This window comes from Gallinula chloropus (assembly GCF_964237585.1).
Source record: "Gallinula chloropus genome assembly, chromosome: Z".
NCBI classification, from domain to species: domain Eukaryota; kingdom Metazoa; phylum Chordata; class Aves; order Gruiformes; family Rallidae; genus Gallinula; species Gallinula chloropus.
Genome location: NC_140089.1, coordinates 3609756 through 3633771, shown reverse-complemented (window position 1 = coordinate 3633771; position 24016 = coordinate 3609756). Strand labels below are relative to the sequence as shown.

At 42.0% G+C, this 24016-nt stretch overlaps 1 protein-coding gene across 1 annotated transcript in view; it reads left to right on the top strand.

The window, feature by feature from the left end:
- ADGRV1 (adhesion G protein-coupled receptor V1) overlaps window positions 1–24016 on the top strand; it is a gene marked incomplete at its 5' end in the record, with an annotated part of 304575 nt that overhangs the window by 238645 nt on the left and 41914 nt on the right. The window contains 2 exons of the mRNA XM_084279017.1: window positions 2204–2361; window positions 17894–18015. Of these exons, the coding sequence (XP_084135143.1) occupies window positions 2204–2361; window positions 17894–18015 (280 nt within the window). The remainder of the gene's footprint in view (window positions 1–2203; window positions 2362–17893; window positions 18016–24016) is intronic.

The window sequence follows — 24016 nt, the reverse complement described above, 5'->3', positions numbered from 1 at the left end:
AGAGGGGAGGGGAGGGGGAAGTGCTTTAAGATCTGGTTGCACTTCTCATTACCCAACTCTGGTGTCACTGGGTGTGCAGAGCAGTGCCATAAATTAGTGAGTTTGCTGTCCTTTATTCTGTGCTGAGTCTGTTCTGCCCATGATGGTGATTGTGGAATGATCGCTTCCTGTACTTTTCTTGACCGCTGAGCCTCTCAATATCTATTTTCTTACCTGTCCAGCTGAAAAAGGCAGTGACAGAGTGACTTTGGTGGGTATCTGGCCTCCAGCCAGGGTCAAACCACCACAAACATCTAGACAGAGAACCAGCAGTATGTATCTGTGCTTGAGCCAAGGGGTTGGACAAGAAGACCTGCAGCAATCCCTTCCTAACTGTGAAACAAACACTTTCAATTGCAATAGACAGTTCTTACTGTCCCTGTTGATTACTTACTTCCTTGGTGATGTTATCAGATGGTATCTCAGCTTGGTGTCAGACAGAGGAGTTGTACAAGGTGTGCATCACAAGTTTAGCCAGCAGATCAAGAGAGGGGATTCTTCCTCTCTGCTCTGCTCTTGTGAGACCCCACCTGAAGTACTGTGTCCAATTCTAGAGCTTTCAGCACAAGAAGGACATAGACCTCTTCAGGCAGCTCCAGAGGAGGGCCATGAGGAGGATCAGAGAGCTAGAGCACCTCTCCTACAAAGACAGGCTGAGAGAGTTGAGCTTGCTCTTCCTGGAGAAGAGAAGGCTGTGGGAAGACCTTACAGCGGCCTGCCAATACTTACTGGGGTCCTACAGGAAGGCTGGGAAGGACTGTTTGTAGCAATGTGAGGTGATAGGACAAGGGGCGATGGTTTTAAACTAAAGCAGGGGAGATTCAGATTAGACATTAGGGAGAAGTTCTTCATTCTGAGGGTGGTGAGACACTGGTACAGGCTCCCCCAGAGAGTTTGTGGTGGCCACATCCCCAGAGACATTCCTTGATGAAGCTCTGAGCAACCTGATACAGCGAAGCTGTCCCTGCTCACTGCAGGGAGGTTGGTCTAGATGGCCTTTCCAGGTCCCTTCCAACCTAAATCAACCTGTGATTCTGTGATACTATGAAGTGTCTAGATCCTGTTTGAAATGATTTTGGGATTCACTGAGCGTGCCTGACGGATGCTCTGGCAGAGCTAACACAGAATGTAATTCCAGAGGCTTGTGGGACTTGTTGGACAGAGTGCCCATATCCACCTAAGCAAACCCAGAAGGTGAGCCAGTAAAACACATATCCAGTCTCCTCTCAGATGTGTATTATACCAGCATTGACTCAAAGCTTGTTTAGTAGAGCTGACCTGGCCAACAGAAGGGCTGGGTGAGTTACACCCTCTCTCATAAGGGACAGCAATGACCACATGCTCTCTAGACATACTGACGGCCGAGATGTCCCTTGGGCTGCTCCGTTGTGCGTCATCTCTAGAGTAGGTCAGTGGCAGTAAAGCACATCCTGACCTCGAGGGTGCTCACAGAACACCCTCATCTTTCATATGGTTGGGAACTCTCTTCAGCTCTGCGCTCCTCATCTTTCAAGCCATCGTCTTACATGCACAATTTTACTCTTTTTTAGGAATAGCTTGTATTCCTGTCACATCTTTATAAACAATTATCATGTTAATGACTGGGAAGAGTAAAGAGAGGCAGGACAAAAAATGGGAAGGAGTGAGAATTTGGCTTCAGCCTGCAAATGACATGTAATTTCCAACAACTTGAGGAGGAATAGTTGCCTTGCCTTTAAGACTTGTTCATTTGTTTAAAAATTGTATTCCTCAAAATTTAATTTGCGGTTCCAGGAGCTAAGTATAGAAAATTACATAATGCCCTTTTAGACTTTGGTGACTAAGAGTGATCACATTAAATGAATATAGCGTGTGTGCAGTTAGTTAAAATGTAATTTATTCCATTGCAACAGTTTAAATCTCTCTAGCTGTGGTTAGGCTAAGATACAACCTGCATAGCTTTAGAGATGCAAATGTTATTTACCCAAAGATTCGATAAGGAGATAAGAACCAATGAAACCTGGTGCATCCTATCAAGGTTCCTCTGGGAACAGAGTTAAAGGCTGTGTACTTCGTAAAGGGTATCTTTCTTCAAGAACATTTGTTTCCAGAATTTCACTTATGACTCTTCCAAGTGTCTCTTATGTTTATAAACAGCATTTTCCCCCGTTTTTTTTTCCATCAGGTGCTTCATTCCAAATGCTTATGCTGCTCTCTTCACTGCTGCTCTGGTGCCATTAATGTGCTTGGTGGTGGTTTTTGTGGTGTTCATCCATGCCTACCAGGTGACCCCGCAGTGGAAAGCATACGACGATATTTTCAGAGGAAGAACAAATGCTGCAGGTATGATTCGTTGGCTGCCCCCCACACAAACAAGTTGAACTTTCAGAACAGTACAGACTGTACTTGCCAGTTCAGAAAACCCCACTAGAAACCGCATGTCAGTAGATACCTACGTACTTGTCTGAGATGAGGCACGCTAGCGGTCCTTTTGAAGTCTCCGAAAGTATTTTAATGATGAGAGTTGTGCAGATGTTTAACTGCCTTGGGAGGATGAAAACGTGTCAAACCTAAAGCAAGAAATTAGTATCACTGGCCTCATAAAGAGAATAGTGGTAAAACACAGCACAGCCCTGTTTGGTGCCCGGTGTCCCCGTGCCTGCTTTTGGCTGGGGGGTCCTGAGCAGCCCCATCCCAGGGGTATTCGTTGGCTGTGCGGTCATGCGCCAGCTGCGCCTCAGAGTATGTGGAGTTAATGCCTTTGTTTTCAGATTCCCTAGTGCTCCTCTCAGCTGAAGCGGGCTTGAAAGAAAAGATCTGTCTCGTGCAAAACAGGAAGTGTCGGCCGGTCTCATCTGTCAGAACACTTTCAAATACAATAACGTTCCCAAAATAAAGTTGCAGCAGCTTAGATCAATAACGTGACGATAGGAGGCTCCGTGGGAAGCTTACAATAATTCTTTTGTTTTCGTGGTGTTTTGGGGAAAAAAACCCACCTAAATCTCGAGTTTTATAAAGATGTACACACACAGAGGGATTTTTAATATGATTTTTTGATACTGTTTTCTCCCCGACTGCATGAAGACAGTTAATTTTATAAACTTGCAGAAGAGTCTTGAATCGTTTTTTTTTTTCCCAGTTCATTAGATAAATATAATCTGAAATTATAACAAACAGTGGGTTATTACAGAATCCCATTGAGTAGTCCCCTGCTTGTAATTGTTCAGATTTATGAAGAGTAGCTGTCTTGCTCAAATGCTCGAATTTGCAGTGATAATTGCATTAAGAAATGGGGGGTTGTGAGGGTTTTTTCCAAACATTTGGGTCACGGAAATCTATTCCTTCTATGAGAAAATGAAAGTAAATTTTAAATATTCATTATCTTCACATTGTTTCAAATATTTATTTACTTCTTAGTCACAAAATGTCAGCTGGAATAAGAGTTATATGGATTTGGGTAAGGGCTGATAAACATAGCTTATGATACTCGAGACCTTACTTGCACTTTACTGTTTCATTCCTTTCTGATATTAAAGGGATTGCCTGGAGCATTCATACAGGTGGCTCTGTATTCAGTCTTGAATAATATAGTATATTTATTTATAAATTTATTTTTCTTTAGTATCTCCAAGGATGGAGATTACATATTCATATGTTAAAGGTTAAAGTTTGTCTCAGGCCAGATAAACCAAAGAAAAAAAAACTGAATACAGAAACAATTAAGAAATTAAGTTGGTGTTTGAAACGGCAGGGAGCACTAATGGGAGTTATAATAATAGGATTAAAAACAAAAGTTTGTTTGATTTAACAGTGGATTCAGAGTGTTGTTTTGTTGGTTTTTTTTTTCCTTCCAATAGAGTCCAAAAAATGGCCTAGAGAATGCTGAGGTCTCAGGAGAAAAGAAAGTAAATCAGAGAGAGAGGGGTTCAGTAACATGTCAGTAGTAGTGGGGGCTTTTAACAGGGGGCTGTAAATTCTAGTGCTTGTGCACCTTCATGTTTTGCTACCATAGGGCCTTTGCAAGCATGGATTAAAATACCTTGTGCAGTGTGGGGTGAGAGCAAGTTGGGGAGAAGCTGTTTCAGAGAAGAACAAAAAAAAAGAGTTGCCTGGTGAGGTTTACGATGCATGTGGCTGTGTAAGGGCTCTCTGTGGAGCTCTGCTTGCAGAGTAAGCTTCCAGAAAGGCTGGTGATTTCTCCAGTTTGCAATGTTGCTTGTAAGTACACAGCGAAGTATTTACTGTGAAAAAAAAGGGCCTCTAACTTCCTGCCTGAATATGTCTCTCCTGAAATGGTGGATAGACCTTATTCACAGTGAGGGTGACAGAGTCCTAGGACAGGCTGCCTGGGGGGTGTGGAGTCTCCTCCTCTGGAGATATTCAAGACCAATCTGGTTGCTTACCTGTGTGACCTGTCCTAGGGACCCTACTTCGGCAGGGGGGTTGGACCTGATGATCTCTGGAGGTCCCTTCCAAACCCTGTGAATCTGTGTTTAAATTATTTCTAATGCTTTATGGGTATATTGTGCTTTTGAGGACATAATCAACGGCAGTTTGAAGTGGTAAAGCCCATTTGTACTTTTAAATGTCAAATCCTACCATACGACCCACCCTTTTGGAGAAGATCACTCCCCTGACACCACGTTTTTACAAACTCAGTGGGACCAGCTCCTGGCTTAGCGTGGTTATTGCAGCCTCTGCAGAGGATGCTGTGGCACACCACCATTTTCTGGGCTCCCTGGGATAAAAAGGACAGGGATCTCCTTGAGAGAGTCCAAAGAAGGGCTATGAAGATGATTAAGGGCCTGGAGCATCTCCCCTGTGAGGAGAGGTGAATAAGCTGGGGCTGTTCAGTCTTGAGAAGAGAAGAGTAAGGGGGGATCTAATTAATGTCTATAAGTATCTTAGGCATGGAATGCAGGGGGAATCAGCCAGCCCCTTTTCAGTGCTCTGTGGAGACAGGACAAGGGGCAATGGCTGCAAGTTGGAGCACAGGGAGTTCCACACCAACATGAGGAAGAACTTTTTCACAGTGAGGGTGAGGGAGCCCTGGGACAGGCTGCCCAGGGGGTGTGGAGTCTCCTTCTCTGGAGAGATTCCAGCCCTGTCTGGACACCGACCTGTGTGATCTGTCCTAGGGACCCTGCTTGGGCAGAGGGTTGGACCCGTTGAGCTCTCGAGGTCCCTTCCAACCCCTGTGATTCTGGGATTCTGTGATTTTCCATAACATAAAGCTGCCCACAGTCAGCTGCATGGTGATACCTTCCTTCTGCAGCAGAGAAGGGGTCCTGGATCACAGCTGCACCATGGTCTAGCTTCAGCACAAAGGTCCCATGGGGTGGGGAGGTCTTTTGGCAACGTTGCCTCCTTCAGTTGCACAGGATGACAATATTTTGCCGCTTTGGTGTGGCCAAGGTTTCTCTCCATTTCATCCACAAGCAGAGGAAAGGTGGAGACACCAAGCAGGTTGTCTGTGTCTTATTCTGGCTTGTCTCCAGCTCTCAGCCCCATATTGATTTATTCCCTGTTTGGTCACCCTCAACAGTAGATTCCTACAGGAAAAATGAAGGGAAAGGAAGAGGGAGAGGGAAAGTGGAAGGGAAAGAGGAAGAGAAGTGGAAGGGGAAGGGGGGGGAAAGGATAGGAGAGGATAGGAGGGATGGGGAAGGGAAGGGAAGGGAAGGGAAGGGAAGGGAAGGGAAGGGAAGGGAAGGGAAGGGAAGGGAAGGGAAGGGAAGGGAAGGGAAGGGAAGGGAAGGGAAGGGAAGGGAAGGGAAGGGAAGGGAAGGGAAGGGAAGGGAAGGGAAGGGAAGGGAAGGGAAGGGAAGGGAAGGGAAGGGAAGGGAAGGGAAGGGAAGGGAAGGGAAGGGAGAGGAAAGAGGAAAGAGGAAAGAGGAAAGAGGAAAGAGGAAAGAGAAGGGAGAGGAAAGAGGGAAGGGAAGGCAAGGCAAGGCAAATTTCTGCTTTCAAAAACTGCTCTCCATTAGTTACCTTTTCTACAAAGAGGATAAAGTTCTGGGTGAATGACACTGTAACCAATTCTGAATATCAGCTATAGAGAGCTGTAAACTTAGACAAAAATATTTTAAAATATGCTTTTACTTTTACAAGTAATTGTGGACACCTGTTCATTTAAATTCCAGAGTGCAGAGAGTATTGCAGAAAGAAAAAAAAGTGGCATATATAGGCTGTAATTATAATTTATACATAGATATTCATACAAACACCTATTTGCCTATGAATATTTGAACTTGTAGTGTTTATCCATTTCTGGGAGTCACTCAGCTAGAAGATGGTTAAAATCACAGTGTTGTACAGATGACCCTGTGTGGATTCTGCAATAATTCATGCAAACCAATACTGCATGCATCAGTAGAATAACAAAGTCACTGGTTTGCACATTGCCATAAAACTGAAGAAGGGGTTCAATATGCAGATTTTAAAGAAAAAAATAATGTTACCTTGCTTCAAAGTGTACATTCTTTAGGTCATTTCACAGATTGTAGGAAAAACCTCTAAAACTACATCTGCTAATTTGGAATTTCCATATCTGTGATCTCTATTTGGAGAAGGCTATTACTAACTTTTAATAGAAATTTAATAGCAATAGAAACAGTAAAGTTTATCCTCATCTGTAGTGTATATATATTTTTTTTTGCCCCAAATAATTTGAATATGCAAGTGGCTAAGCCAAAATTAGAGGCAAAATTTTTTCTTCCTCTCTTTTCTCCTATTGTCAGAATAATTTGAGGGCTGTCTTGCAATGAAGGTTCACCTTTAACTATCTAGAATCATAAAAGTATAGAATTGTTTGTGTTGGAAGGGGTGTATAAATCAATAATCTATCCAACCACACTGTCATGGACAGGGACATCTACGACTGGCTTTCGGGGCTGTGAGTACACACTGCTGCCTCATACCCATTTTTTTGTCTGCCAGTATCCACAAACCCTTCTGCTTGCAATTCTTTTCCCCAGTCTCCACTGATACTGGTGATTGCCCCATCCTGGGTGCAAGACCTTGCACTCGGCCTTGTGGAATGCCATGAGGTTGATGTGGAACCCCTTCTCCAAGGTCTCTTGGAGGCATCCCGTCCCTGAAGCATATCAGCTGCACCACTCAGCTTGGTGTCATCTGTAAACTTGCTGAGAGCACACAGGGTCACACTTCCTATGTCGTTAATCAAGATATTGGAACAGTACTGGCCCCACTATAGGCCCCTTAAGGACACCATTTGTCACAGGTCTGCATTTGGATGTTGAGCCATGGACTGTAATTCTTTGTGGCCATCCAAACAATCCGTAATCCTTCAAATAATCCATCCATCAAGCCCATATCTCTCCAATTTGGAGACAAGGATGTTACATGGGACCATGTCAAAGGCCTGGTAGGAGTCAAGGTAACTGACATCATTCTTCTTATCTGGCTGACCAGTGCAGTCACTCCATCACAGAGGTTCACCAGATTAGTCTTAGAATCTTAGAACAGATTGTGTCTGCTGTAGTAAAACCTCTCCCAGAACTTCACTAGCAGTACTGAGTTTACTGTTTTGTCCTGTCTGTAAGAGCAGACAGTTGGCTGTTACCCATACGAAAGGGCACTCCCAGGTATTCTTGTTACTAAGAACAGGGTAACAAAGATGAGTTTGGCCTTACATATTGAAGAGAAAATTTTGACCATAGTAACTGCAAAGAGGATCTGTTTCTACTTGATTAAATAATTTCTTGGAAAACTATAGGATATAATCGGGGGGGGGGGGGGGGGGGGGGCTGTTGCATATATTTATACACAGATAGTAATTTATTAACTGTACCTCCTTTTCTGTCATGCATATATTCTAGACCTCTAATTATATGGTGGGTACTCTTAAGTAGAGTCACATCTCTCATGCCCTATTCTGGTAGTTTCTAGGCTTTCAAGAAAATACAATGGCCTGAGGACAAGTAGTCCACCAAAAGTCTCCTTTTACTAATTGTTGTCAGTTCCTTTGGCAGTGGTCTGTGAACTTCCCAGAGAGCTGATCATATTCTTTCCTTATGCCTGGAATATTGCTGTGAAAGCTTGTGATTAAAACAAAGTTGTAATGGAGAACAAGCTCAAATAAATAGAATTTGCCAGCTCTTAAATTGAGCAATACACACACTTCCCATTGCCCCGTCTGGAACACCAAACACATGAGGTTGCCCTCTTGCAGTCTTTTTTTTACTGCTCTAGGATTGTTCTGTTGCTAGTTGTGTGGGTTTGCACAGAGGTGGAATTTTCCCCAGCAGTAGAAGTCTAGAAGAAAGAGCACTGAGAGGGTCAAGAATTCATTACCTCTTTGAGCAGGCAGCTCTTCTCAAAAAGCAAGTGTTGGGGAACTAGTGTGGAAGCTGATTTACAAAGCACTCTACCTGCAGTGGACTCTCTGAGAGACACATGTTGAATTTGCTAGGAAAGAGGTTTCAGTTCGAACCGATTCAGCTTGCCAGCATTTCACCAAACACCTTCTGTTGACCGGTTATCCTGCTAAATATAGAAACCAGCTTCTCAAAACTCAGCCTCGACAGGAGCCAAGTCAGAAGCATGCACTGGATAAACAGCCTCTGCATGAACTAATATTTAAGCTTGCAATAACAAAGACTGCTTTTGAAGGAAATCAGGTGGTTGGAGAGCAGGGTGGTTCTATCTGGCTGAAATAACAGGAGGTTGAAATAGGTGTACATGAGAGGAGATTGTTTTTTTTCCTGACAGTCCTAATATGCAAATACAGAAATTGGAGATGAACAAGACAGCGATCCAGTATACGTCATTTTATTTCCCAACTGGTTCCTAACCTCTCCTAATTAAAAAAAAAAAAAAAAAAGAAAGAGAGAGAGTAAAAATTGACTTGGAAAATCACTTGAATATTCTTTTTTCTGATAGTATCTTTGTGAATAGGTGACCTCCATTTATCAAACAACGTGTAGTGGCGTAGTTTTTGTACCCTACACATAAATGCGCAGTCGAACCTCACCTGATTCAGATATCATCGCTGTAGATGTGCCAGAATTAAAGATTCTGGCACATCTACAGTGATTCACGTTGCCAAAATAGACCTTCATGAAGAATGCCTTAGATATTTAGCTGCAAAATTTTAACTGCCTTCTTGCATGTTCCTTCATATAAATTTCTTTAATATACTTGTTGCCTTAGCAGGATGCAATGCCTGGTCATGACAGAACATGTTGTATCGACCGCCTGTATCTGCTACCATCTGATCTCCTCACGAAACAAATACACCATACAAAATGCATGTGTAGGACATTCCAACCGTGCTTCTGTGCTCGGGAAATGATGCTGAGGACAGGGCTTTTGATTCTAAGTGAGAATATGTATCTAAACCTGTAGGTACATGTCCTCCTGTGAGCTATATGCTAAAATCTTTATCTCTGATTTTCAGATGCATATTACATCCCTAAGGGAATCAAAGGGAGGGTGAACTGCAGGAGTGCTTTCATCCTGAGATGACAATACGCTTCTAGAAATCAAGAACCAGGCAGGCTGAATGATAGTTATGTGCTGAATGAAAAGTTATGTACAGCATCCACAGTATGCATCAAAGCCACACACTGGAGATAATATTTCAGTCTTCATAGTTCTCCAGGGGCTTTGCTTTTTTTTTTTTTTTTTTTTTTGTAATTAGGAGAAAAACCCAAATCTTTGCCTCTGAGATTTTTACAAATGCAGTTAAGACAAAACGCACAAGCATAATTACAAGATGAAATAAAGAACAAAGATCTGAATAAGATAATAACTTAAATGCCTCATCTGCGCTCATGCAATTTAGATTGTTTGCACTGTGCTTCACATGCCCAAATTAGCCTTCCTCCTTTAAAGAAATCTGCAGAAGCAAGTTAATTTGCATGAGTTATGCCTGTACACTTGTGAATTTAGCACTCATTGAATATTCTGCATAAAGCTTCTAAATAATTTTATTAAACAGAGATGAGTAGGTTCCAATTTTTCTTTCTTTTTTTTTTTTGATTTGCTGTTGTTTTGGGATTTGCCATGTTCCCTTCATGACAGTAATAGCATAAATTATAATGAAATGCCTGGTCTCGTATTTGATTATGCCATAAAGTATCTTAAAGATCTATGAGAAACTCTGCTGAAAAACTGAGATGTAGCAGGAAGGCTGAAGAAGCAAATCTTGTATGGTTTTATAGTAGTGATGTAGTTGTATGTGTAATGGGAGGTGAGCTGCTCTCTTAGGAGGTGTTCTTTTGTTTCAAACTCTTCCTTGCCACAAGGAGCAGCAGATCAAAAAAAAACCAAAACCCAAAACCCAAAACCCCAAAAACCAGCATTTTAAAAGGTTTTCTGCTTCCCATTATTACAAATCAGCAATGAGCAATTTTGTCCCATTGGATTTCATGGGCCTTTTCCTGCCAGCGTTCTGGTCTGTATTGCAGCTACCGTTAAATTCCGCTCGTCTTTAACTGCCCGAATCTGGAATGTTTGACATGAGTCACTGATTGCATGTTGTCGTTGGTGGTGTGTTCTCCTTTGAACTCTATGAGGAAATCTGTTAGTTTCTTTATTTTGGCCAGAAAATCCTGTTGCCAAACTCTTCTTCTACAGTAGTTGTCAAAAGAAATAGCAAACGGAGCCAGCAGGGTTTGGAACACTGTTGTTCAAGCTGCTTCTTTCTTTCTTTTTATTTCTTTTTTTTTTTTTTTTTTTGGGTTTGTGGCATTTTTTGTAGTTCTGTTGTTGCTAAGTTTAACCCATGTCTTCTTAAGCAATAGTCTGTAAATGTTTTACTAATTTAGGTCTCCCACAAATTGGTGAAATTCTGTGAAGCAATAGGTTATCCCCAATCATCTAGGAAAAATATTTATAAAGATCTTTCAGATTTTGCAGTAGGTCTTCGTGTCTAGCCAAGAACAATTAAAAGCAATTAAAGCTGCATTATCAGTCTAACAACCTAAGGGGAAGACACCTAGTAAATATTTATAGGTAAACTCAGAAGATCATTAAAGCTATATTATTTAATTGCTTCTTTTATTGACTTTATTTTTAGAAAAGAATTAAACACTTCAGGCAATAGGAAAAGACATGGTATGGGCCAACACAGTGGTGAGAATACAAACATTTGGACATGTTATGAAAGCGTAGTGCATTCTTTATTTTCCCTGGTTAAATCATCTAGATGTTTGCTGCAAAGATGTACTCAACATTACACTTCAGAGTGTTAATATTACTTAACAGTTTTCAGGGTTATTTTATTTTATTTTATTTTATTTTATTTTATTTTATTTTATTTTATAATTTTATTTAATAGTTTCCACTGCTCAGTCTTAGTGTCCCGGATAATTTTATCTATAGTTTCAGGAATAGAAGGAAGAAAAGCTTCAGGTAGTCTAACTTACAGTTTTGTAATGAAACAGACAATATATGAAGTTAAAGAGTAGTTCTGACTCTAGAGGCAGAAGAAACAGAACATTGACAATTGCAGAATATGTATTTTCTTTTTAATTACATGTCTGTTCTAGAAAGAAGATAATGAATTGTCTTCTGAAATACATAATCTAATTCAAACTGAAAAGTTACGCTTTTTTCTGGGTATCAGTCGCAAAAATGTCATCAAAACCTACCTGCTTGACTGAACATGGTATTCTCAAGGGACTAATCCTGGTATGCATTCCAGTGCTGGTGACCCATAAAAGCAGTGCGTTGTTTTTCTAGCTACTTCAGTTACTTTTCCCAGTGATGCCACAGATTTTCTCCATGGCAACGAGCTGAACTTCGTTTCATAGGGCCTATCACTTATTTCTGTTTTGATACTTTTGTTCAAGCAAGTTGTTAGTGATGTATAAGATCTATAGCAAGGTATGTTTCAATAACCTTTTGCTATGCACTGTGGGCTGGTGTTGACTGAAATTTTGAAGGAGGATTTCCACTGCTGCTTCCCTCCCTGGAAAAACAGGTTGTGGCAGGCACCCTTAAATTATTCTTTCATAATCAATGCACACTACATATGGATGAGAGAGGTTAGTCTCTCTGTCCCATCATCAGGTGAAATTACAATGACTTAGAATTATAGCATCCCAGAATCTCAGACTGGTTTGGCTTGGAAGGGACCTCAAAGCCCATCTAGTTCCAACCCCCTGCCATGGGCAGGGACACCCTCACTAGACCAATCTGCCCAAAGCCCCATCCAATCTGGCCTTGAACACCTCCAGGGATGGGGCTTCCACAGCCTCTCTGGGCACCCTGTGCCAAGGCCTCACCATCCTCAGAGTGAAGAATTTCTTCCTAATGACTGACCTAACCCTGCCCTCTGTCAGCTTGAAGCCATTGCCCTGTGTCCTGTCCCTGCACTCCCTGGTGACCAGTCCCTCTCCCATTTTTCCTGTAGGACACCTTTAAGTATTGGTAGGCCGCAATTAGGTCTCCCCACGGCCTTGTCTTCTCCAGGCTGAACAATCCCAACTCTCAGCCTGCCTTTGTAGGAGAGGTGCTTCATCCCTCTGATCATCTCCCTGGCCTCCCCTGGACTCGCTCCAACAGCTCCATCTCTTTCCTGTACTGGGGGGTCCCAGAGCTGGACGCAGCACTCCAGTATTTAGGAGCCATCTCAATCTTCAGCTTGTCGTTAGTTGAGCCATCAAAGACATGACAGTGAATGGAGATGGGAAACACTTTAATCACCCTCCTCATCTTCTTGTTCCTCTTTCCACCTGCGTACTCTTTTTTCATATTCATTCCCCCTTGTCCTTGGATTACCAAGAGGCTGCATGGCTCTTCCTGCTGGCAGGCACGAGGGTAGAGTTTGGCGGGACTCTCCTTCACATGCTTTCCATGATGAGGGTACCCTCTGTTTAAAAGGAGTTAGTCTACAGGATGCATTTTTCACTGGAAAATTATTTCTCCTTTAATCTTTTTTTCCCCCCTTTTGCAGTGTCTGAACCAGCACTACTCTCCTGGCCCCTGCTATGAATACATTTTAGGCAGTCTTACCTTATATTCTAAAATTGGGTATTTCTCAGTATTTTTCCAGTGCTCTGGAGCATGTAGATGTGACAACTGTAGCAATTCTCGTTTCTGAAGAAGTCATGCAGAGGCTGATAGGGCCATGGTCCTGTGAGGGTAAATTTTGTTGTGGACCTCAGTCAGTTGCTGCAACCTGCTTAGATTGCAGTAGGTGTGGGCGCATGAGATTCATCATCAGATTATGCTCTGTGCAGTTGGCTGATGGGTCAGGTCCAGAGAGTGATAGTGAATGGGGTTACATCAGACTGGTGGCCAGTCAGTAGTGGGGTTCCCAGGGCTCCATTTCAGGTCCCATTCTATTTAATGCTTTCATAAATGACCCAAGCATAGGACTAGAAGGTGCCTTAAGTAAGTTTGCAGATGACACCAAACTGGGAGGAGCTGTTGATTCTGTTGAGGGTGGAGAAGCTTTACAGAGAGATTAGAGAGATTAAAGAGCTGGATGAGGTTGGATGAGGTTGGATGAGGTACTTAGGGACATGGTTTAGTGAGTGATAGAGGTGGTAGGGGGACGGTTGGACTAGGTGATCTTGGAGGTCCTCCCAACCTTAATGATTCTGTGATTCTGTGATCTTCAGGCGACTTCTCTTTCACAAATTCATCTTGAATTAACTGCAGTGAACTTTGATAATTCAGAATGTCCAATGACAAGGAACTCCACGGAGTAGCATAAGATTCAGGTATCAAACACCAGATTGCTGGGCTGAAACAGCCATCAGCCTTGCATTTCTTGTTTGGGTCCCTTACAGCAGAAGCAAAGACAAGAAATAAAAGGAAATAAAAACCCCAGAGCATTTCCAAACTGCTTTCACCTACAGCAGTTTTAAATCTGTAACAAAACAAACCCACAAAATTTTATATTCCTGAAATAAACCTCACACACACTATGGTGACAGTTTTAAGTTTACCTTCTGCTGTGCTAAAAGACATCTCTACTGGCCTACACAGATAAATAATCATAGAATCCTAGAACCTCCTGAGTTGGAAGGGGCCCTTAAGGACCTCAATGTCCTTATGGTGAGGAGCCCAGAACTGGACACAGCACTCAAGGTGCAGCCTCACCAGTGCCCAGTACAGGGGCAACAATACATATATATACGTGTATATACTTTCAAGGAGTGGGTGGACTGACTGCTGCTTAAATAATCCCCTTCATCAATCCTAGCAGTAAAAGAAGGTGTGATAATGGTGTAAAATAATCTGGACCAGCACAGTTTGAGTATATAAATGCCCTCCAGAGCTGCTTGACAGTGTCTCTCCTACATCACACTGATGGTGAGCTAACTGCTTCAGCTAATAAAGAGTAGCCAAGTTGTCTAAAGCCAGCTTCTTGCACTTGGATTTGGAGTAAAATTCCTTTTGGTGAAGGTTCATCTGCCCAGAAATACTCCTTGGGTTTCTTTGAGAGGAGGGTGTTGGTTTTCTTTCTGTATGAAGGGAACTGGAATGTCTGCTCTGGTTCATTTCAAGCCTATTTGATGGCATCCTTTTTCCTTTATACAGGGCTGTTTTTACAATCTCAGACAACATTGTTGCTGATTTTCTGATATGCTTGTTCTAGTAATTGAGCTTTTGTTTGGTTAAATACAACAAATTTTCTGATCAAAATGGGTGAATAGAATTTAAACAGCTGACACTAGATGCTGCCAAAGTTTCAACACTGTATTAACCCGTTGCAATCCTAATAACAAAGCAATTGTTACTGACAAAGATAAAAGCAGAACAGTAAACTGCACAATCATTCAGCATTTGGCTAAAAGCAGGTCTTTTTATTGTGATGATACATATATAAATTGACGTATTTGTATCATTCATTACATAAACTTTCAGCAGAATTACTCCAGGTAGACTCCCTAGAGATCATCTTCTCTTCAGTGACCTTGATTTTGATTTTAGCTGCAGTAATTTTGCTCTGGTGAGATGGCACTGAATTTATATCATTTCCCCCATGCACACTTGAAGACAATACACAAAAATCATCGTACATCAACAGCATAACATCTAGATATCATACTGCTCTTCATTGTTTGCTTTGGTCTGTGTATAGCGTTTTGAATTGTATGTGTTAGTGGTCATTAGTTGCCAGACCATTCTTTCAGCTGAATTTCATAAGCATCTAGAGTTTAGTGAATTATTTTGAGATTTAAATAAAATATTACATTGTTCCTTTAATATCTCTGCACAAATGACTTCTAGAGATACCAAATTTACCTTTACAATTCCCTCAGAATCACAGAATGGTTTCAGTTGGAAAAGACCTTCAAGATCATCGAGTCCAACCATCCATCCATCCCTACTAGGTCCAACACTAGACCACGTCACCAAGCAACAGTTACAAAAAGCAATATTTTTTAATGCAATTTTAAAAATTATTTTTAATTTTGGGACACCCTCAAAAACTTTGAGGCTGCCAGTGCTTTGCTGATTTGGTTTTTGTTTTGTGAACATTGTGACTTACACATCTAATAAGTATTTGGATTCATTAGTGTCTGCAATGTTGGATAGAGAGAAATACTCTATTTCTCACTGTACTGCCTGGCACTTTAGAGGGTTTTCTATTTTTAATTACTGTTTGTACAGCCTACATGTAATGTTTGCCATATATATTAGTAGCTGTTGTAGAGGAGTTTGTGTCAACATCTGTCAAGGCCACAGGGAATTTTTCCACTTTGCCCAAGGGATTTTGAGACAGGTGCTTTGTGTACAAGGGATACTAGTGCCTGTAGAGTGTGGCAGGATAAAGACTTTGCATTTCCATTCCATTCACCTAACAAAATCAAGTTCCTCACAGAAGAATAAAGGAAGTACATGGCCTTAATTGTCTTCCCATGATGCTGCTCTGAAAAATACACGTGTTACTATTATTGTGTTATGGATTTGGGCTCCTTGGGAAGCCTCAGACCTCTCATAAATTGTGGCCAAACCTCACTGTGTAATGGATGAGGTCATTTGAGAGACCCGAGGTTACCCAGTCTGCTCTCTAGCTTTCTCTCCATGAGTCTTCCACAGGTCCTGTGCAGTGTATAGTGATATGTACAGATCCTTTGCATCTCCTGTGACATGAAATATGCAAATCTTATGGCATTACATGGAACCAGCACCCACCCACGATGTCTCCTCAGGTCCTGCTGGAGATCTCTAGCTGCCTGGGGCTCACAGCACAGCATCCCTCCATCCTCTGAGACCAAACCTGCACACACAAGAATAGCACTATTGACAAGTGGCCAAACTGGAGAGGATTTGTATTAGACAAACTTAAGAAGGATTAGAGCTGAGCTGTTGAAAACACCTTTGTTTACAGAATCTGTCTTTCTTAATGCTGCAATGACCTTTGTTATTTTTCTGCTAAAATTGATGAGGGATTTTTTTTTTTGTCCTCACAATAAAAAAACAAGACCCTGTTAATTGCTCTTAAGAACTAAGTTTATTGTAATACTCCAGTTTTATCGCCTCTAGTCCTAGGTTACCACTGCCCAAGCATAATGTTAATTTTCATGTAGTAACTCCTTCTAATGCACTATGGAAATACACATTTTGTTAAATGTCCTGTCACACTATCAGTGGCTGCTGGACAGGCCAGGCTGAGGTTTGCACCCCGTGTTCTCCTGGCAGGTATTAAGCTTTAAAATGGGGAACCTGTTGGAACACTGTTCCTTCCTTCACTTCAAACCATCCCCTTGTTCGTGAAATTACACACGTGTGTTTCTGCCAAGGCAATAGTTACAACAACAGGTACTGCTGGGAGGTTGTTGACTTTGGTTTGGTCTTGACTTGGGCTGCTGCATAGGTTCAGAAGGCGTTTGCTGTTAGCATGGTATTAAACAAAGTGCCCGAAGTGCTCCCAAACTGCCCTTTCTAGAACCATACCTGTCAAAAAAACCCGTCCCCACTCTTTGCTGATGCAGGGTGACCTATGGAGAGGGGCAATGCCTGGCTGAGCACCTCTGCCCCCGAGGGGTGCAGACCTGGGCAAACATGGACTTTGAAGTTCCACACGGATACGGTCAACATGGGGGTGGGGAGGGTCAGCAGGGTGTACTGGGCTGTCAGCAGCAGGAGCGGGTAGGGCAAGGGCTAATTTCTGCTTTCCTTTCCTCCAAGCCTTGTCCATGTCTTCCTGCCAGTGTTAAATCTTTAATGCTGTAAACACAGTCGGGATTCTAAAACGCAGCTGCACATGTGTGTGCTCAGGGATGGATTCTGCGCATGTTTTTGTGGGTGAATGAAGCTAACTGCTGCAAAGTCAGTCTATGGGGGGGTCCTTGACTCACTGCAGGCTGTCACTTAAGGTTTTATAGGGTCAGATGCCTTCTCACGTTCAGATTGCAGTATAACTAAACAAATCAGAGAATAAGCTGTTCTCTATATTTCTATAAATTGCCAGAGCTGTGGCGGTTTTTATATTGACAGTGCTTTTTAACTTTTCCCTTTCCTCTCTAATTATTGGAAATCCACTTCATCCATCCCAATCCATTCAATCCATCCCAAAATTTCCAGAGGTTGCTAAGAGCTCTGCCATGCTTCCCCCAAGGTCAGCAATTTTTCTGACTCTGCCTGTGCTCTTCCCACCTGCAGAGCATCCGTGCCTGGTTTCCTGAGCTGGGCTGTGCCCCCTTGGCCCTTCCATTCCACAGCCCCCCTCCTTCCCTTATGCTGATCTTCTGGCCCCCAGGGGGTGGGTCCCAAAAACCCTGGGACCCCCCACCCATCTGGGGCAGGGGAAGGTCTGCCCATCGCTGGAGAAGAAACTCCAAGGTTGGCCAAAGACAGTGGACCCGTGTCCTGCGTCGTTAATGCTTTATAAAGTGTATTTTCCCAGGGAGCACCGGCTGAAATTGCTGTGTTTGTGGTTTTTCAGAGATCCCCTTGGTCTTGTACCTCTTCGCCCTGATATCTGTCACCTGGATGTGGGGAGGACTGCACATGGCTTACCGTCACCTCTGGATGTTGGTCTTCTTCATCATCTTCAACAGCCTCCAGGTAAGAGCTGACTCCTTTTCCTTCAGTCCCCTGGCAGAGCTGGGGGGAAGGAGGGGGGGGTTGTCGCTCACAACGTGATGGGCATTTCACCTCCACCGGCTCAACAACACCCAGAAACACCTTGTGGCACAGGGGGAAGTGTTAATCATGTATTCTGCTTATTTCTGAAACGAGCGTGCAGGCTGCACATTTAAGCCAAGGATGCGTTGCTTTGAAAGAGAAGTGGTGTAATCGTGTAGTTTCGATTTCATAGCTAATACACCAGCAGAGAAAATCACTTGCTTCTGAAATAATTATAGCAGGAAGGCAGAAATATCTGCAGCCTCTGTGAAAACACGGAGTACTTACATTTTCTGTGTCTGTTAACTAATTAAAAAAAACCCAAAAACCCACAATTTTTTTAAAACTTGTATTCAAAATTTAAAATTTAAATATAAAATAGCCTTTTTTTATTATTTTTCATTGTTAAAGTTGAGCCTTGAGGCTTAGCTTTTCTCATGCATACATGTTGTAAAAGCAATATACATGTAAAAGCAGTATACATGTTGGTAAAGCAATCATCTTCTCACTGAAAAAAAACAATTAAATACAGACTGGATGTTGATTATTAGTGACAGAGTTTTAGTTGCAGAATTTTACAGGTGCAGGTGCTGCCACTGGATGCAGGACGGCATTACGCTGAATTCAGTGCTGTGCTGCACGTCGTGGAGTTGTTTACAGAATAGATGGTAGTATATCACTGATGGGACAATGTCTCTGATGTCTGGATAAAGTTAAATTATGAGAAATTTATATATATATATAAAATTTCTATATATTTTATATATTTTTATTTTTAGATATTTTATATATTTTTATTTTATTTTTATTAATATATAATATTATATGTATAAAACAATAGTGTGCAAGTTCCTCTGCCACTTTTTTTAAAATAAATATCTGTGTTAACATCTGTTTGACCGATCTTAAAAATGTTTGTACTTCATCAAAGAACAATTAATTAAGAAGGTATGTTTTCTCAAAGCAGATTAATTTGAGATCTGAATTCAGAGTATCATAGAATCATAGACGGGAGTTTCCTAAAGCAGAAACCTAAAAAATTTTGAAATATACATCTCACATATTTTTTGGTTTTGGGTTTTTTTTTTAATTGAGGAAAAAAAAAAGTCTCTTATTCTCCTTGCAATATGGTTACTAATTCAATATATATCACTTGCATTTAACTATTCTGTTTATGTTGGCTTATATTGGCATACATTAGTTACTCTGGTTTTCCCTGTGAAGTTATATTTGCTGTAGTAGTTGTGCACGAGCAGGTAGAGTTAGTCTTTAGGAAGACAGCTCAGCTTTTCCTGTCACAGCTCTGCGGGGACTGGCGGTGCCAGGGCACATTCCCTCCCTTTCCTCTCCCCCTACAAAATCCCAGACGACAGGGAAACCCCCCTGCGGGAGTTTCAGTGCTACAGCTGTGATTACTGCAGCTTTATAGTGAAACTGAATGCACGGATGTAAAGCATGAAAGGGTGGTGATGTGTGTCCATGTACGTGTGGATATTACTTATATATCCCCTTCCTTATTGACTCTCTATTGCCAGAGTCCGACCTGGGTTTGCGTTGCGTAGATCTGTGTTGGACACAAGTTTCTGCAGCGGGTAATTCATTATAATTGAGATTTTTATGGCAGAGGCAAAGCAGTGCCAGAGCACTGTAGTAATATGCATGGGTATTTGCTTTAAAATAAAATTGCTTTCTTGCCAGTGCACATTTGGAGAAGAGGGATATGAGTTATGTGCGGAAATTACCGTCCTGGGCCAGAGCCTTGACCCTTCTGTATAACTGCCAGAAGAGACTTTATATTAGTGTGCTTCATGTAACTTGAAATTTTGTTTTATCCAGGTAAAGTTCAAGGCCACAGAATTGTTTTTATTTTAATTAAAGTTGCCAGTTTCGAGACACGGGCTCATGCAGTAGGATCAAGAAGGGAGACAGGATGAGACCCGCAACGTCTGCGGGGGCTTTATCAGGGGTTGGACCCAATGATCTTTTGAGGTCCCTTCCAACCCCCAGGGTTCTGTGATTGCAGCCCAGTATGCAATTTGTTGGCCCAGTATGACAGTAGGTGACATGGAAAACACAGACATAAAGGCGTGCCTAGAGTAAGAGTCATGACTGACTCCAAATTTAGGATTTTGTTTATCTAGAAGTGAGATGACACCAGAAATACTTGCTTTTCTCAGTCTTTGAGAAGTTTTTCAGTTGGTTGAATTTAATACTTTTTACTTAGTTTTGGGGTTTCTTTTCATTCACGCACTCTAAAATCTTTGAACTTTAATAAGCTTTTTTTTTTTTCTTCTTTTATTGGCTGTTCTTCACTTGCTGACTGGTCTCTTATCAGCACTGCTTGTCCATAAAAAAATTTAAATGCCTGTAAGTCCTGTATGGTTAGTATGTTACTCCTGCGTGCTTCTGCTGGAATGTTTTCTAGGGTGATATAATGTCAGGAATGTTTCTGAGAGAGTACAGATTTGTGTTGTGGTACTCAAGGACCTGACATGAGTAACTTTCACTTTCAAGAGCTGTCCTTATCTTGCTGGCTGCATCCTGCAGCTCCGTGGGCACATGCAGAAAGATGAAATAAACCCCACTGGCAGGTACATTTCTCCTCTTTCTCATGTCCCCAGTTGCATCTCCACCCTCAATTTGACACCTGGGAGGTAGATACTCAGAAACACCTTTTGAAATCCTTCAGAGGAGGTAGGGAGTGAAGAGTTAAGAAAGCAAATACTTCACCCTTGGCTGGCTGGCTTGCCTTCTGTCATTATCACTACTGCTCAACACCACGTGTGTTTCAAACCCACGGTGATGCCAGAGTGCCCAACTTGCCCTTCTGCCCATACTTCTTCCTTTAACCCTCTAACAACAGGAGAGACTGCTTCACCAGTAGGTACTGTCTCTGGTGTGCTGGGATTAATTCATTTGGCTTCTTGCCCCGCTGACAGACTGGGATATCTGGAGATAACTGTAGATGTCAACTGGCCTGTGGGAGATACTGCAGCACCTCTGTTCAAACTGCATCAATGTTGATCTTCCACATCAAAAGCAGAAATCTGTTATTGTTGTTATTCCTAGCCTTAGAGAATCTGCAAACCCTCAAAGGTAAAATAAACACTCCTTCCGTGAAGGGAGAGGCAACAATTTCAAATGCATAATCTCTTGCTTGTTAATATTTTAAATTAAAATATGCAGGTCTGGAGCTCCAGCTCAAACTGTAGTAAATAAATTATTTTCCTTCCAGCCATGAGGAGCCCAAGAACTTCACACTTCATGTTTTAAACCACATTTTTTTATCCTTTGGTGGAGTTTTCAGACATAAAATGTAATATAGCTACTAGCTTTTATTATTAGATGCTGAAACTTAGTTTTTAAAGTATAAAGTTGCCAAATGTTTAAAAGGAAAAGATAGCTTTTTAGTGTCAGGGACCTGGAGAACAGTTAAAAAAAACCCAGTGTAGCTCTTTCACAGCACTACAGTTTTTGTATTTCTTTGGTTTAAAAGCTGATTGTCTTCAGTCCTTTGTAAATCTCTGCAATAAAACAAGTTTACAAAACATTTCCTGGAACACCCCCACATTTTAAATAACTGCTCCACATATATTGTTCTCCCGTTTTAAAGTTACTATTTATCTAATCAGGAAACAGAAAAAAAGGGATTCAGGTGACCAGAAGTGCAGCATGAAATGAAAAACAGGGGGAAGAGCCTGTGAATTTTCTTAACCTACGTTTTTTGCCAAATACACCAAATTCTCTAAGAGAAAATGTCATTATGCAGACTGTTTGTGTAGAAGAAAATGGTGTGTTGTAAGTACTGAATGCTGAGCAAATGAAGGACTTGCTGTAAGGAGGAAAAGCTTTATAAAGCTTTTCTCAGACCACAGTCCCACCAGGGAGGGGGTGACCTTGGGAGCATGCTTGAGAGGTCCTTCTGCCCCACAGGCTCTGCAAAGTGGGACTTCACAGTGGGTAACAGGTTTTAACTGTGATTCTGAGAGGAACTAGCTGTCTTTTAGTGCATGCTGTTTCCATCTCATTCCTATGCATTATGTCTTTATCAGCTGTGAGAGCTGATAACAAGGCAATAGAAGGTTAGTTTACCTTTTATTAACATGCATTTCTGTTACACAAGGTGCCCTGTTTCAGTTGGAAGGCAACTCAGTGTTCATTAAGAGCTTTTCCCCAAGAGGAATGAAAACATGCAGTACTTCATGAGAAACCAAGAGCTGCTTCCCTGCTACTCAGGACTGTAATGAAGGAGAACCATGGGCTTTTAAAATACTTTGGGTATCCAAATGGATTCACCTCTGGAGACTGGAAGGACACTGCATGTTAACCAGCTTAGTTGCTTAACCTCACGATGATGGGAAAAATCATTTAGGAAAGGACAAAGTCTTTCTGAACACTTCCTGCAGAAAATAGTTCCTGTCACAGGCGAGTTTATAGTAAGAGGAGTTTATAATAAGAGTTTATAGTAAGAGGGATTGTAGCCTATGGAGGGGAAAGCTTGTCATTTCCATGTAACCTCACGAATAAACACTCAGCGTGCTGTGCAGGGGTACAAAAGCTGATCTTCAAAACAGAACAAAAACAAATTTAGGAAAGGACGTCAGGAAAAGGATAAGAAGATGTTTTGTGTTCTGCAGCAGAGTGGCCCCGATTTCCCTCCCCAGGTAGCATCTGTGTTGCAGAAACCTCCTCCACGCTCTGGTGTGACACACCTCGGCTCCGCGTGTTTTCACTTGCAAAACCAACAGGACCGTTCACCTCTTCCCTTTAGGTACGGTTGCACTCACGGGTTTGTTCACAAGAGGGGAGGAATAAGCTGCTGTCTTACATGCCTCTCTCCTCAGGTGAGGATTTCACAAGCTGTTTTGCACATACTCTCCTCACATTAAAGACTGCCGTGTTTTCCATGCGACTGGGGGGAGTGTAGCTAACGTCACCAGCGGCGTATTTGCCGTTCAGTGGATCCAAAGGTCAGGGCGGTGGGTGGATCTCTTCCCATTGTTTGCAGAAAGGTTGGGTTGAGGCTCTTCCCCACAGCCAACTTTTTTCAGTATGATCCTTGATTATTCCTTGGCTGTATTTTCAGCAAACTGCGCTGCGCACCCCAGCCCTCTGTCTTACAGTTCAGGGTATTTGCACACTGCCAACTGAAAGGTTTTAGATACCCCATAGCTATGGCTGTGGTTGCTTCCTGTTCCTTGAGCTAAGACACAGGGTGTCCTTGCTGCAGCAATAAATTAATTAACTTTCTATGCAAGTAATTTTAAATGGAAACCTTGCTCTTATGAAACGGTGAAATGTTTCCCATCAGCGGTATAAAAAGAAAAAAAATCTCTATTTTTCAGCAGTCTGAAAGCAGGAGAAAAGTGAATCAAGACGGGGGGCTATCCCACTATGAACCACAGTTTTCAGAACGATCTCATGCGGTTGCTTTGGCTGATGCAGATTAGGATAAAATATCTTTTCCTATTGTGTGATTTAGCACATCAGGATGACTCATGCCCACCACACCATGACCAGCAGTGTTACAATTTGCATCTTTCTAAGAAACACAGCAAAAATCGGTAGGAGTTGACTACTGGATTTCCGAGAAGGGCAAAGTGTCTGACTTCCCTAATGTGAAAATTTGCTAAAGTCATCTTATTTGTAGTGGATTACAGCAACAGAAGATTCTGAAGTGCAGGTACAGCGCTTGAAAACCCCCTCAGTACCTCTAAGAAGAAGTACAGACATACAGAAAACGAGTGAAGAGGTGCATGCCCAAGCCCAGCACTGGCTGGAGTAGACAGGATTCATCAAACACTATTAATTAAAATAGGAGAGGCAAACCAGAGTGGGAGCAAGGACTAGCTCAAGGAGCAAAGGAGAGAAAAGATCGAAGAACAGTAGTAGATATGACAGCAAAAGCAGCCCCAAATGTTATAATGAGGCATACCTTGTT